General features: G+C 40.4%; 1 protein-coding gene across 2 annotated transcripts in view; it reads left to right on the plus strand.

Annotated features, from left to right (window-relative positions):
• Ska1 (spindle and kinetochore associated complex subunit 1) overlaps nt 1-13,532 on the plus strand; it is a 30,845-nt gene that overhangs the window by 12,202 nt on the left and 5,111 nt on the right. The window contains exons 2-6 of one of the 2 annotated variants that reach the window (XM_013018874.1): nt 3,796-3,921; nt 4,627-4,719; nt 8,313-8,437; nt 10,946-11,043; nt 11,297-11,434. In XM_013018874.1, coding sequence (XP_012874328.1) covers nt 3,903-3,921; nt 4,627-4,719; nt 8,313-8,437; nt 10,946-11,043; nt 11,297-11,434 — 473 coding nt within the window. In that variant the 5' untranslated portion in view covers nt 3,796-3,902. Of the gene's footprint in view, nt 1-3,795; nt 3,922-4,519; nt 4,720-5,181; nt 5,278-8,312; nt 8,438-10,945; nt 11,044-11,296; nt 11,435-13,532 lie in introns of those variants that run through there. The other variant, XM_013018875.1, reaches the window with a different exon arrangement.

Raw genomic sequence — 13,532 nt, forward strand, 5'->3', positions numbered from 1 at the left:
CTCTTCAGCTCAAGGCTACCACTCTACCACTTGAGCCACAGCACCACTTCTAGTTTTCTGGTGGTTTATTGGAGATAAGAGTATCACAGACGTTCCTGCCTGGGCTGGCTTTGAACCGCAATGCTCAGATCTCAGCCTCCTGAGTAGCTAGAATTACAGGTGTGAGCCACTGGTGCCCAGCTTTCCCATTTTTTAAAAGTTCTTTTTTTCCCCAAACACCTTAATTCCAACCATCCTGTCTTCATGGTCACTGATTCTTTCTTTATCCTGATCAAATCTGCTTTTAAATACCTCCAGTGAAGTGTGTGTGTCCAGGTCCTGGGGCTTGTCTAGGTGACATAAGTTCAGGAATACCTGAAGTTTTTTCCTCAAGGTAGTGCTCTACCACTTAAACCGCAGCTCCACTTCTAGCTTTGTTCTTAATTGGAGAAGAGTCAGAGATTTCTGCCAAGGCTGGCAGAAATCCTCAGATCCCAGCCTCTTCAGTAGCTAGGATTACAGATGTGAGTCACTAGAGGCACTTGGACTCTAATGAATTTTTAATTTTAGTTATTTATGTTTTTAAATGCAAGAATTCCTCTTTGGTGTCTTTTTAGGTTCCCTGTCTCTTTATAGGTATTTCTATTGTGTTTGGAGCAAGAGGGGATTTTATCTGTATTTTTCAACTCAAGTATTTATAAGATAGTTGTTTTAGAGCTGGGCATGTCGCTGTATACCTGTAATCCCAATTACTCTGGAGGCAGAGACAGGAGAATAACAGTTGAAGGCCAGCCTAAGCAAAAATTGGTGAGAGCTTATTTTAAAAATATGGCAGATAAGATGATGTACATTCTTGGTCACAGCTATTCAGAAAAGCAAAGGTAGGAGGATCACTGTTTGAAGCTAGCCCAGACAAATTTATCCTAAGATTCTGTCTGGAAAACAAAGACTAGGACATGACTCAAGGGCAAGGCTCTAGGCTCAGTCATCAATATTGGGGAGGGGGATGTAGTTTTACTTTATTTTACTATTAAGTAGTTGTACAAAAAGGTTCCAATTCCATACGTCGAGTTATGAGTACAATACATTTTGACCAATGCCAGGCTCCCATCATTCTTCTCCAAGAAGTAGTTTTAAATCACTTTACAGCAACAATAAGTGATTAGAGCCCAGATTTAGATATTGGGAATTCCACATGACCTGTTGCTCACCCTGACTCCTGCTAGTTGTGTTCCTAAATCACCAGGAAGCCATCTACAGCTGCCTTTTCTAAGGCTGGGAGCACGAAATATATCACAGCTACTACAAGAATTACTATCGAAGCCCCTTCCCAGAGTTTCAAAATAGTTGCAGCACAGTTTCTGAAATTGTTATTTAAATAGGGAGACAGATTTTGGTGTTTCCAATTCCACCATTTTCCCCAACAAGAGATTATTTTTTAAACCAATAAAACAAATGGCCAATTTGCCTATATAATATAGGTAACTTTTCTTCTGTGTTTTTTGACAGGGATTGATAGAAACAATTAGCAAGAAAAAAATATTTTTCTTAGCTTACACTTGTCAAGTGGAAAGATTGCATTGTGTCATTTCCACACGTTTACAATGTATTCCAATCATTTTTTCACGTGTATTTTTACAGGAAAATGAAGAAGCAGTCAGCATCAAATGCTTGTATACTAAATTAGATGAAGAGTAGCAAATTATGGATATGTGGCAAGATGAAGGACGTTGGCTACCCAGTTAATCACCGATAAATGACTAGAAAGACAGAGGAGAGTTTAATAAAGTTTAGTTGTACATTTTTTCCTTAGACTTGATTTCTCATCTCTGATGGTAAAAATATTTCTTTTTCTCTTGCAAATGTTTCTTCCTACTTGGTGTAGTGAGTGTTGGGTTCAAGAGTTAATTCTACCAATGGTCAGGGTGTAAAATAATTCACAATAGATCAGTCAAGGAGCATAGGTTTGTTCATTTTCTAAGAGAGGAGGGGGCAGAGACCCAGGGTAATGTTGGCCTCCTGGAATAATGAGCCAGCTTCAAAAGTGGGGGTAGTAGGAAAGTGGGTGGGTTAGCAGATGGTGATGTAGGGTGTGTAACCCTGATTAGCTAGGCCAGTTGACTCAGGGCGTGCTATGGCCCAGAGTCACATCTTCAAAGTTTCTGGGTACTATGGTTTCTCAGAAAAGAACAAGAGAAATTGCTGGCTCAGTGAAGATAAGTATGCTTAGGTTTAAGGCTGGGTAGATCAGGGAAAGTAAGGCCTGGTTAAAAAAAAAAGAGCCAGAAATTCAATAATAAACACTGTATCAGGGAATAGTTTGATTAAAAGCATGTAGCAGCTGAGGAACTAGTGGCTCATATCTGTAATCTTAGCTACTAAGAGGTTAAGATCCGAGGAGCTTGGTTTTGAAGCCAGCCTGGCAGAAAAGCCCATGAGATGTTTTCTTACTATCTCTAATTAACCATTAATCACCAAAGAACTTGAAGTAGAGCTGTGACTAAAGTGGTATAGTGCTAGCCTTAAGTAAAAAAAGCTGAGAAAGTACCCAGGTCCTGAGTTTAAGTCCCAGGACTGACACACATACACACAAAACAATATTTTCTTTGCTTTCAGCTTTTATGCTGTCCCAAATCAAACAATAAGGTGCAATACTTAATGAAAAGGAATTTTTTAAAAGAAAGACATAGCATCTCTTTCCCTCTGATCTGACTAGTTGAACAAATAAATAGTATAACTATGATATATTAAAGAAAAATACTTATCCTGGGAAAAAACTCTTGGGGAAAATGAGAGTTCTGGACACAAAAATCTTCTTTCAAGAGAAAATATTTCTCACGGGATGGATCAATAACTGTCTTGAAGGGAGTATTTGGCAGAACATACAATGTACCCTTAAGAAAAAGGGAGATGCTGAAACATCTTAATACACAGACCCACCTTGACATCTGTAGGCCCAACTAATAAAACAGTGTAACAGCAAGAATGACTAAATATACCAGGTATCCAAACAAAGTGGAGTACTTACCCAAAGTTGAATTTGAGCCAAAACCCCAGCCTACTTTTTCACCACAAATCCTAGTGATGTTAGAATACTCACTGCACCTGTGATAACAGGTGATAACAGATATGTCCATAGTTATGTCTGGGTTGTGTACTAGTTTTGTTCTTTACTTAGCATTGCTAATACATTGTCTTGGTCTCCACTTCCATGTGTTCTATAACTTTTTTTCCCCAGTATCACAAACTTGAACTTCATACCCAAGGGTCAGCTGGTTTCACTCCCTAAAGGCCTCTTTCCTTTTGTAGACCTCCTCCATGCCGGTATACAAATGCAGTTTACGTGTAAAATGGAGTTAAGTTTCATTGGTAGCATTATAATGAGCTAATCTTTCACATGGGAATTACATCTCTTGCTTTCCGCATGAGAAGAGAAGGGCTATTAATTCAAATTAATATGTCAGAATGGCATATTTGAGGGTGTCATTTTTAAATCTTTTTTTTTTTTGTCAGTCCTGATGCTTGAACTCAGGGTCTGGGCGCTGTCCCTGAGCTTCTTTTGCTCAAGCCTACCACTCTACCACTTGAGCCACAGTGCCACTTCCAGCTTTTTCTGTTTATGTGGTACTGAGGAATTGAACCCAGGGCTTCATGCATGCTAGGCAAGCACTCTATCAAAGATTCATTCCCAGTCCATTTTTAAACTTCTTTACCAGCCTGTGCTTTCATTCATGCTTACTAAAAAACATTTAGTCTCTTTGGAATGAAATGCAACTCTCCAGATTAAAACTTTTTTTTTTGTTGTTTCCTGTACAGATATGAGCGATCTGTGAAAAGTGGGTAGAAGCCATTGGGCGTGTCCTCGAAGAAAATGCTTTACAGATGCTGGCTGTGCTGCCTATCATCCTGTCTGGGAAGAAGATATGGTGCCAGGGACTGAAGGTTAGAATGCATGATGCTACACATGTGGAACCTAAAGATGGAGGGAGTTTGGTACTTGGCTGTGCAGGTACCATTTTACTTTTGTCTTTGTCTTTCTTTCTTTTAACTAGGAAAAAATAAACTTTCATTTCTTTAAACTTTTATTTTCTCCTACTGAGAGTGTAAGCCCCCCACCCCCAAAAACAGTAACAAAAAAAGCTCCACCACTGTTTCTTCAGCTCACTCTCCTGGCTACTTTTGGGAATCTTTTGGTAATATTTTAAAAATATACTAAAGCTTGGGTCTTACTCGGTTAGCTCTGATTTCATTCCTTGATTCCTAGCCATTGTGCCCCTGCAGAAGATTTTGAGAATCACTGTCAGTTTGTCATTTTATCTCAGGTTGACATAAAATTTTATCTGAGCTCTTGCCCCAGTTTGTAGTGACTGACTTGAGTTCAACCCAGCTCCTTTGGGGTAAGAGAGGAAGTTTTTATTGATTTGCCCCTACTATGGGGCTGGGTCCCACCCCGTTAGGCCTCGCCCCGTTTAGGCCCCTCTCCGTTTAGGCTCCGCCCCACTGCGACCCAGGAAGAGCCAGGAGTTCCCCGCCCAGTCCGTGTTCCAGGAGCCCTGTTGTGCGCCTGCGCGATGCTGGGCCTGGCGCGCAGTTTGAATTTCCCCGGGCGCTGCTTCCTCTGATCCTGGGTTTCTGGAGTCTCTGCAGCTTGGCCTCCAGCTTCCAATGAGTCCTTTGTTCCTGGTCGGCACGAAGTTGAGGATCCGGACCTCAGAAGCAGCCAGAAGCATCGTTTGGCAGGTGGGGGCCGCAGGATCGCGGCGCGGGCTGGGCCCGGCATCCTTCACCCGCCCCGGGACTAGGAAGTGAGCTTTTCCCTCTTTTAGCATTTCTGCCTGCCACAAACTGAAGCCCTACCCCATGGGAAGTGCTTTCTTAGGCGTTTTTCTTTAATGTACTCATGTATTTTGCATAGTGCTTTTTCTAACCGGATCTTCAAGGAAAAGGGCTAGGATGATCCCCTGTGCCCTGGTTTTGAGATCCGTGGGCTGCAGAAGGCTCTAAGACGTGTCAGTACTGTGGTTAGAAACCGAATTTTGTACAATTGAAAGAACTGTAATTTACTCCGTATTTTACTTTTCTTGGATTTTGAAAATGAGAAAATTATGTGACTCGCCCTTTCTCCCGTCTGTTTAGTCTACCCTCCCTTTTTTCCTTCCTTTTTTACAAATGTGTTTACATTTTGTTGTTGTTGTTGTTCAGACACCTAAACGATGGCCTCAGATCTGGAACAATTGTGCTTTCATGTTAATGAAAAGATCAGCAATATTAAAAGAACTCTGTCACTAAGAAATCTTGGTAAGATAAGATTATTGACTTTCTGTATAGAAAATGCCCTTTAATTATTGTTCCACTTCGAGTAGTATATTAGAAAGATAATTTTAAATTTTGAATGCTTTTTTAAAAGCATTCCACTTGAATACTACAGAGGATACACTGGATGATGAGCTGATATTTTGTCAGCATTATTCACTTAGATTTTTCTGAAGCATATAGAGCAGTCTTGAGATATGAAGGCTTTATGACATCCATGACATCTACAGAACTAAATGGATATTCTGAAATGCAAGAGGGAAAACCCTGAAGTGGTAGAGGTCAAAATGAAAAGTTCAAAGGAACAGCTGATCCATGCCAAGCCTAGAGTGTTTTAGGAAGGATGTGTTTCCCTTCCAGTCCAGGAAAAGTTGATTTTCTGCTTGGAAGAGTTGGCCTTTTGCTGTAGTTTGGATCATGAATTTGATGGTTTAAAAGCATCTCCTCACCACTCAACATCAAATTATGTTGGCTATGCCTTTTTGAATTACACATGCTCCCCAAGGATTTGTTATTCTCAGGCCTTCTTATGTTGTAAGGTAAATCATCCCAGAAGTCACATTTTAAAATATAGAATATTGGAGTCTTTATTATACAGTTAACAAAGGCCTACAGCACACAAATACACATAACACAGCTAGGAAACATGCTAAAGAGGAAAGAAATAACAAAAACAATACCAACAAGCCAATTCAGTTCCAATGGAGAGCTGAATTGAGACTCCATGATGACTGGAGATGAGCCAGGAGACAGGACACAGAGACACAAACTCAGGTGGCATGGCCTCCAGCGGCTAGGCTGGTATGGGCCTAAATAGGTCAGCGCTGGGGGCAGATCCTCAGGAAATTCCCAGTCCCAGGCACTAGACTGACAGATTCAGTAACCTATCAGCCAAGTGCCTGCCCCTGCCTTCAGGGGTCCTGGCACACCCATTACCTGGGAGGCAGGTGAGGGGGGGTATGGGGGGTGTGAGGGTGTGTGAGGGGAGAGGGGGGGGAGGTGTCCTTCCCCCAGCATAAAGACAAGATGTCAGACCCTACCATCCACCATGTGGCCAATATGGCATGGTCCAGACTTGACCTCCTTACTTCATTAATAAAGACCCTTCATTTATTTTATGGTTTACAGCTCACTTACTCCATAGAAAATACAAGCCAAAGACACTGTGGGCTCAGTTTAACAAGTCCCCTTATTTCATACCTGAGGAAACCAAGTCAAATGGCTTAACAGAGTTCCCAGCTCATGGGTACTCAGGCAGAACAGCAGTTTGTGAGTCTTGATCCCTAGTATGGTACCTTTTCTACTTCTAGGCTACTTTCATTGAAAAAGCAACAACTTAGACAGAATTTTAGATTTTAATAATTATTTAGATGATCGTTCTGAGACCATGTTTACTTTTTTTCTTTTTGGGTCCGGTCTTGGGGCCTGAACTCTGGGCTTGGGCGCTGTCCCTCAGCTCTTCAGCTCAAGGCTAGCGCTCTACCACTTGAGCCACAGCACCACTTCTAGCTTTTTTTTTCTTTTTGCTTATGTGGTGCTGAGGAATCGAACCCAGGGCTTCATGCATGCAAGGCAAGCACTCTACCACTGAACCACCTTCCCAGCCCCCCATGTTTACTGTTGAATAAACAAATCATTTGAGAATATATAAAACTACATTCAGCCGGACACCAGTGGCTTGGAATAACCCTAGCTACTCCTAAGGCTGAGATCTAAGGATCATGTTTCAAAGCCAGCCCAGGGCAAGAATGTCCTTGAGACTCCCCTCTCCAGTTAACTACCAGAAAGCCAGAAGTGGAGCTGTGGCTCAAGTGGTAGAGTGCTATCTTTGAGCTCAGGGACAGTATCTCTCCAGGTCTAGAGTCCAAGCCCCAAGACTGGTGCATGCATGCAACACACACACACACACACACACACACCACCCCTACATTAAAATCTTTGAGCTCAGGGACAGTATCTCTCCAGGTCTAGAGTCCAAGCCCCAAGACTGGTGCATGCATGCAACACACACACACACACACACACACACACCCCTACATTAAAATCTTTGAGCTCAGGGACAGTATCTCTCCAGGTCTAGAGTCCAAGCCCCAAGATTGGTGCATGCATGCAACACACACACACACACACACACACACACACACACCCTACATTAAAATGACCCCATGAATATCTGAAACCTAACTGGAGTGGTCAGACCCATGACCACTATATCCTGGACAATTGTCATTTTATACATGGGGAGAACACTTTGTTTTTATTCCCTTAGCCAGTTTAATAGAATCTGGTATTTGTCAGCCCCTTTGGCTGCTACCACTTTACCAGAGGACTAATTTCAAAAGTATCAATTGAGATAGCGCTAGCCTCAAACTTTGCTCTTCTCAATCTATCTCCTAAATCAATGAGATTATAGGCATAAAATACCCTGCTGGTCTGATTAGGAGTTTTGAGTAGTGTTGCTAGTGTACATAAGAATAGTGTAAATATTAAATATGATGGTATAAATATGACCCCCAAATGCAATGTGCATGTTTTGAAGCCTCAGAGCTTTAGATCTATCCCCATTGAAGTCAAGGCTATCCAGTTGCTAAGGCTGACAGCTTCCTTCCCAGCATCCCTCTTTACCCACTGGACTAGGATGCTTCAGCATCTGTTCACTAGTGCTACCTTGTCTGTGGTCCCTCTTATATTGTAATCCCTTAAGATTTACCTTTTTCTCAGGAATGCTCAGCCAGGCATATATACAGGTGTTTATTTAGTCTGTCAGATGTTCCATTATAGTAGAGGAATTTTCCAGAAACAAAAGTCTTAGGGAATACTTGGTACTTACTTTTCATCCTTCTCTTCCATACTACTTAGAGATTACCCATGGAAACAGGTTCTAGGGCTGAAAGGACAGTCCTTTCTTCAGCTCAGCTATTCCTAAAGATGGCCTTTTGTCTTATGAGTTCACATGGGTACTTTTATGTTCTTATTTTGATATACATACTTGTTTTCCACTTTATTTTTGTTTATAACAGGCCAGGAACCTGCCTCAAACACCTTATTAAGTAAAATAGGAGATGAGATTGTTGTAGTTAATGAACTTCTCAATAAATTTGAATTGGAAATTCAGTATCTCGAACAAACCAACACGTCACTCAAGGTAATGCTTTTCAAATGAAGAAACAAAATAAAAACAGAGCAATAAACACAAACTTCCTGATCACCAGGTAATTTGTAAGGATTCTTTCAGTTTGTAATGTTTTTAGTATCTTAACTTATTGTGGTAGTGAGTGTTTATGTCCATGGTGAAGAATCAACTCTGCTGCTGTTTCTTTCTTCATGCTGATAGCCAGTGAAAGTGAACTTCACTAAAGAGGAGGGTTTCTAATGATGCTTGTTAGGTTTGTTATAAATCAAGCATGCTTGGGGAGGGTGATGGCTTGGCTTGGGGGGATATATAGAGTCTTCAGGTTCTGTTGAAACCACTTGTCACTTGAGAAGCTCCTTCATCCACTGGGGGCTCAGGAAATTTACTTAAAAATAATGCTGGATTGCTAGCTGTCTTTTATTTCTTCATTTCTTTCTCTTTTAGAAAATGTTGAACAGAGATTTTTTCAGTAAAGAAAACTTGAGTCTCATATCCACTTTTTGTTCTGAATTCGACTTCTGGTTGACTTCAGCTCATAAAAGTGCTTATGTACTTTTTAACGAGAACATACTTAGTTTGTACCATTAATTATCTCATGCTGTTGTGGAAATGAACAAGGTAGCCTCCATAGTCACATTCAGCCTTGTAAACCTTAAAATCTGTAAGGATTTTGCAGCTATAGGAATGGAATTGATTATGCCTATCCTACTAATAGTCAGCATGAAACTGAAGGTCATTTAGTGTTTTGTTTTGTTTTTTTTTTTTTTTGTGTGATGATAGGTGGACACTCTATCACTTTACCTATGTCCCTAAACCTTTTTTTGTTTTAGTTATTTTTCAGACAAGGTCTTGCATTTTTCCCATAGCTGGCCTTAAACAGTAATCCTCCTACCTATGGCTTTCTGCCTGGCTACGATTACAAGCCTACCACTACACTTTGATGTTTGAGGTGAAATCTTGCTAACTGTCTGATCTGATACTGAACAATGATCTCACTCCCCCAAGTAGTTGTGAGCCACCATGCCCAGCTCTCATTTAGTACTTTAGAAGAAACATCATAAATTTGAAACAGAAACTAGTATTGGTATTTCAATTCCAACCTGTCCAAGAACAACCAGGGCAGGTGTAAGCTTAGAGACTGTTCAGCTGAGAACTAAAGGTGATTTAGAATTTGTTTCCATTATGCTTTGGAGCCAGATGAAAGAATCCGAACGTACAGAATATATTCCTTGTTAAAATCTGCATGATTTTTATTGCCTCATTCTAATTTATTAAATAAATACAATACATGTACTAAATAAAAACATTTAAAAAAGAAAAAAAAACCAAATCACCTAACACCACTGAGAACAAAGCCAGTTATGATCAAGTAGAAATTTTAATCACACTGGTGTTGAAGCCATTCTAAGCAGCACCCCATGTTCATCACCTGAATGGGCATTATCTCCCTGGTACCTTGTACACAGGTAGCACTGGGAATGTATGCTCAGTCAACAGAAGCAGTTTACCAGAATGAGAAACATCCATCTTTCATCTGTTTCTTAGTTGCTTCCCAAGGTGAACATTATTTGAGCAAGACTTAAAACTCAACCCTGCCTCTCAGATATAATGTGATTAGAGTGATTGCTCTCAGAAATTTTTTTAAAAAAAATCCCTAGAGAGGAATGGATCACCCTCTCAAACCAGCTCTAGAAGCCCAAAGCTTTTTTCTTTGTGGGTGCTGGGGATCGAACACAGGCCTTCATGGGTACAAAGCAAGCACTTTACCATTGAGCCCTGTCCTTCCTCCTGTCCTCTCTCTCCCTTTCTTCCCTAGATCCCCTCTCCACCCCTCCCCTCTTTCTTTTTTCTCTTTCTTTCTCTCTCCCTGTTTCATTCTCTTTCTCTCCCTCCCTCTCCCTTCTCTCTTTCTCTTTCTTTTTCTTTTTTTCTTTCTTTCTCTTTCTTTCTCTCTCTTTCTCTTTCTCTCTTCTGCCTGCTTGCCTTCCTTCCTTCCTTTCTGTCTTTCTGTCTTTCTTCCCTTCCTCCCTTCCTCCCTCCTTTCCATCCTTCCCTCCCTCCCTCCTTCCTTCCTTCTTTCTCTTCATTCCTCTTCTTTCCTCTTCTTTTGTCTCTTCTCTTTTCTTTTTTGTTTTTTGGTGCCATTACTGGAGCTTGACTTTGGGGCCAGAGGACTCTTAGCTTTTTCCATTCAAGGCTGATGCTCTGCCTTGATTCAAACTTCCTCTTCTGGCTATTTGCTGGTTAATTACAGAAGAGAGTCTCTTGGGATTTTTCTGCTCCAGCTGGCTTTGAACCATGATCCTCAGATCTCAACCTCTTGAGTAGGTAAGATTACAGGTGTGATCTACTGGCACCCTGCAGCTCTTTCTTTTTGATGTGTTTAGCGCTTTTCCACTTCACTCTATTCTCAGCACTCCACTGTGATTGTTGTTCCCAGTCCCTCCTGTCTTTGGAATGTCTTACACCAGACAGAAAAAAGCTTGTTCATGAGATTTTTTTCCCCCTTTTTAATTCTAGGAGCTCTGTGACTCTCTTGAAGAAGATTATAAAGATGTAGAACATCTCCAAGAAAACATTCCTGCTCATCTGCCTCAAGTGAAAGTAACACAGAGCTTGTAAGTATACTGATAACTATTTTCACTATCTGGATTTTAGACCGATGAAAACAAATACCCCAGAGAGAGGCATTAGCTCTGTCAGTATACTAGTAGTTTGTGTATGTGTTTGTGTGTGTACACCTCGGTATTAGGGCTATAAAATTATTATAACAGGATGACTCATGAATTTAAGATGGATTATCAGAAAGATTTCTAGTATGTTTCTTAATTCTAACAATTGACCATATGTATCTCCATCTCTGTTCTGTAGGGCTAGTGAATCAAATCTTGACCCAGCAGAACCAATCAAAGTTGAGGAATCTGCACCCACAAAGAAGCCTCCTAAAGAACAGCGAAGTATTAAAGAAATGTTATTTATAACTATGGATGAGTTCAATGGTGTTCCTGCGTAAGTACTGAAGATAAATGACAATGTTTGAATTTTTAATAATCAGTATGTGGCTGTTTAAATCATAATGGCTTCTTTGTATTCTGCGTTCAGATACTAATCTTGTCTAAAATGGTTTTTACATTCTCCTGTGAAAAGGCAGGAAACTTGGTGCTGAGTGCTTAAAATCATGTTTTTAGTTTTTTTCCCAAAATTTTAATTTCCTTTTCAAATTAAGGATAGTGGGAGAAATAGATCTTATGAAAGTTCTTTGTACAGAGTTCCTATTTCCTACATGCACTGTGTTTTCTCATTAAATCTCAGGCTAGATTAGAGATAAGGTGTAAAGCAGATATTATGTAAATTACTAAACTTACAATTTTTCTTCCCAGGTTACCAGAACCCAAAAAGGATTGCATTTTATTATTGAAACCTTTGCAAATAACTTTTTTTATAGTTCAAATATCTTTGTTGTTGTTTTGTTGTAAAACCTACTTTCAAGAGATCTAGAAATAGGTAATTTGTTGTTGAAGTTAGTGATACATATTTCTCCAGACACATCTCAATTGTTCTGTAGTTTTAAGACAATTGAGTGTGAGAATTAGAAAGTCTGAGAAGAATACAGAAATGAATATGGCATCTTCTCAGATGGAGCTTGCCTTTCTTTTTCTTTTTTTCTGGTCCTGGGGCTTGAACTCAGGGCCTGGGCATTGTCCCTGAGCTTCTTTGTTCCTAAGGCTAGTGCCACAGCACCACTTCTGGCATTTTCTGAGTAGTATATTGGAGATAAGAGTCTCACAGATTTTCCTATCTGGGTTGGCTCGGAATAGCATTCCTCAGATCTCAGCCTCCTGAGTAGTTAAGATTACAGATGTGAGCTACCAGAACCTGGCTTTGCCTTTGTTTTGACTGATAGCAATGGATGGGGAACCAATTATGGAACAGTCCCCTTTTTGTTTTGTGGTACTGAATATTGAATGTCTGCCTGCTTGCGAGGCAGTGCTCTACCAACTGAGCCAGCTCCTTTTTGCGTAGTACTTGGTTATCTCCTGGGATAACCTGTGCTATGATCCTTTCCCCCTTGTAGCTGGGGGTGACAGGCATGAGCCACTGTATCCAAACATTGTGCTTCTCCCACAGCTAGAATAACAGATGTGTACTACCACACCCAGCCATTGATTTGCAATGGAGTCTCACAAACTTCTTGTTGTCTGAGCCAGTTTTCCACTGTGATAGTCTGATCACTGATTCCCAACTAATGTAGCTAGGATTGCAGGCCTGAGCCATTGCACCTGGTGAAATCCATATTGCATTCTCATAGTTCCAGGGACATGGCTAACATCTACATTTTGTTTATTTTTTAAAATTTGTTTGGAGGAGTGGAATTCAGTTTCATGCATTTTATTTAAAATGAAAATTCCATGATTTCTCCCTCACCTCCCCCACTTAAAATTACTGTCTTTGTTTCTTATACCAGTGAAAGTCCTAATCTGAGCTTCTCAGGGGGGACATCCCATAAAATTCCATGGCAACCAGCATCTAGGTTTTATGTTATGTTGTATTTCTTGTTAACTTTTTATTACAAATAATGTATATTATTAGAATATTGTCAGAAGATAAAACTCATTTGTAGTTCTGCCAGTCAAATATGTAGGGTGTTTTTTCAGATTTTATTTAATTTCAGTCATAAGCCAGGCATTTCTGATTGTTATTACAGTATAGTAATTGACTGTATACAGTTCACTCATTAGCATTTTTCCATCATTAACCATCATTGAGAAGTTGGATTTTAATAGTTCTAGAATGTTTGGGTGGCAGTCCTATAATTAATGTAATAAAAATTTAATAAAAATGTAGACTTGCTGAGTGCTAATGTCTCATGCCTGAAATCCTAACTACTCAGGTGGCTGAAATATGAGGGTCGTGGTTCAAAGTCAGCCCAGACAGGAAAGTCCACGAGACTCATATCAATAAACTACTAAAAAAGCTGGAAGTAGGCTGGGGAGGTGGCTCAGTGGTAGAGTGTTTGCCTCGCATGCATGAGGCCCTGGGTGCGATTCCTCAGCACCACATAAGCAAAAAGAAAAAAGCCAGAAGTGGCGCTGTGGCTCAAGTGGTA

Source organism: Dipodomys ordii, unplaced genomic scaffold (assembly GCF_000151885.1).
Source record: "Dipodomys ordii isolate 6190 unplaced genomic scaffold, Dord_2.0 Scaffold43, whole genome shotgun sequence".
Lineage (NCBI taxonomy): Eukaryota > Metazoa > Chordata > Mammalia > Rodentia > Heteromyidae > Dipodomys > Dipodomys ordii.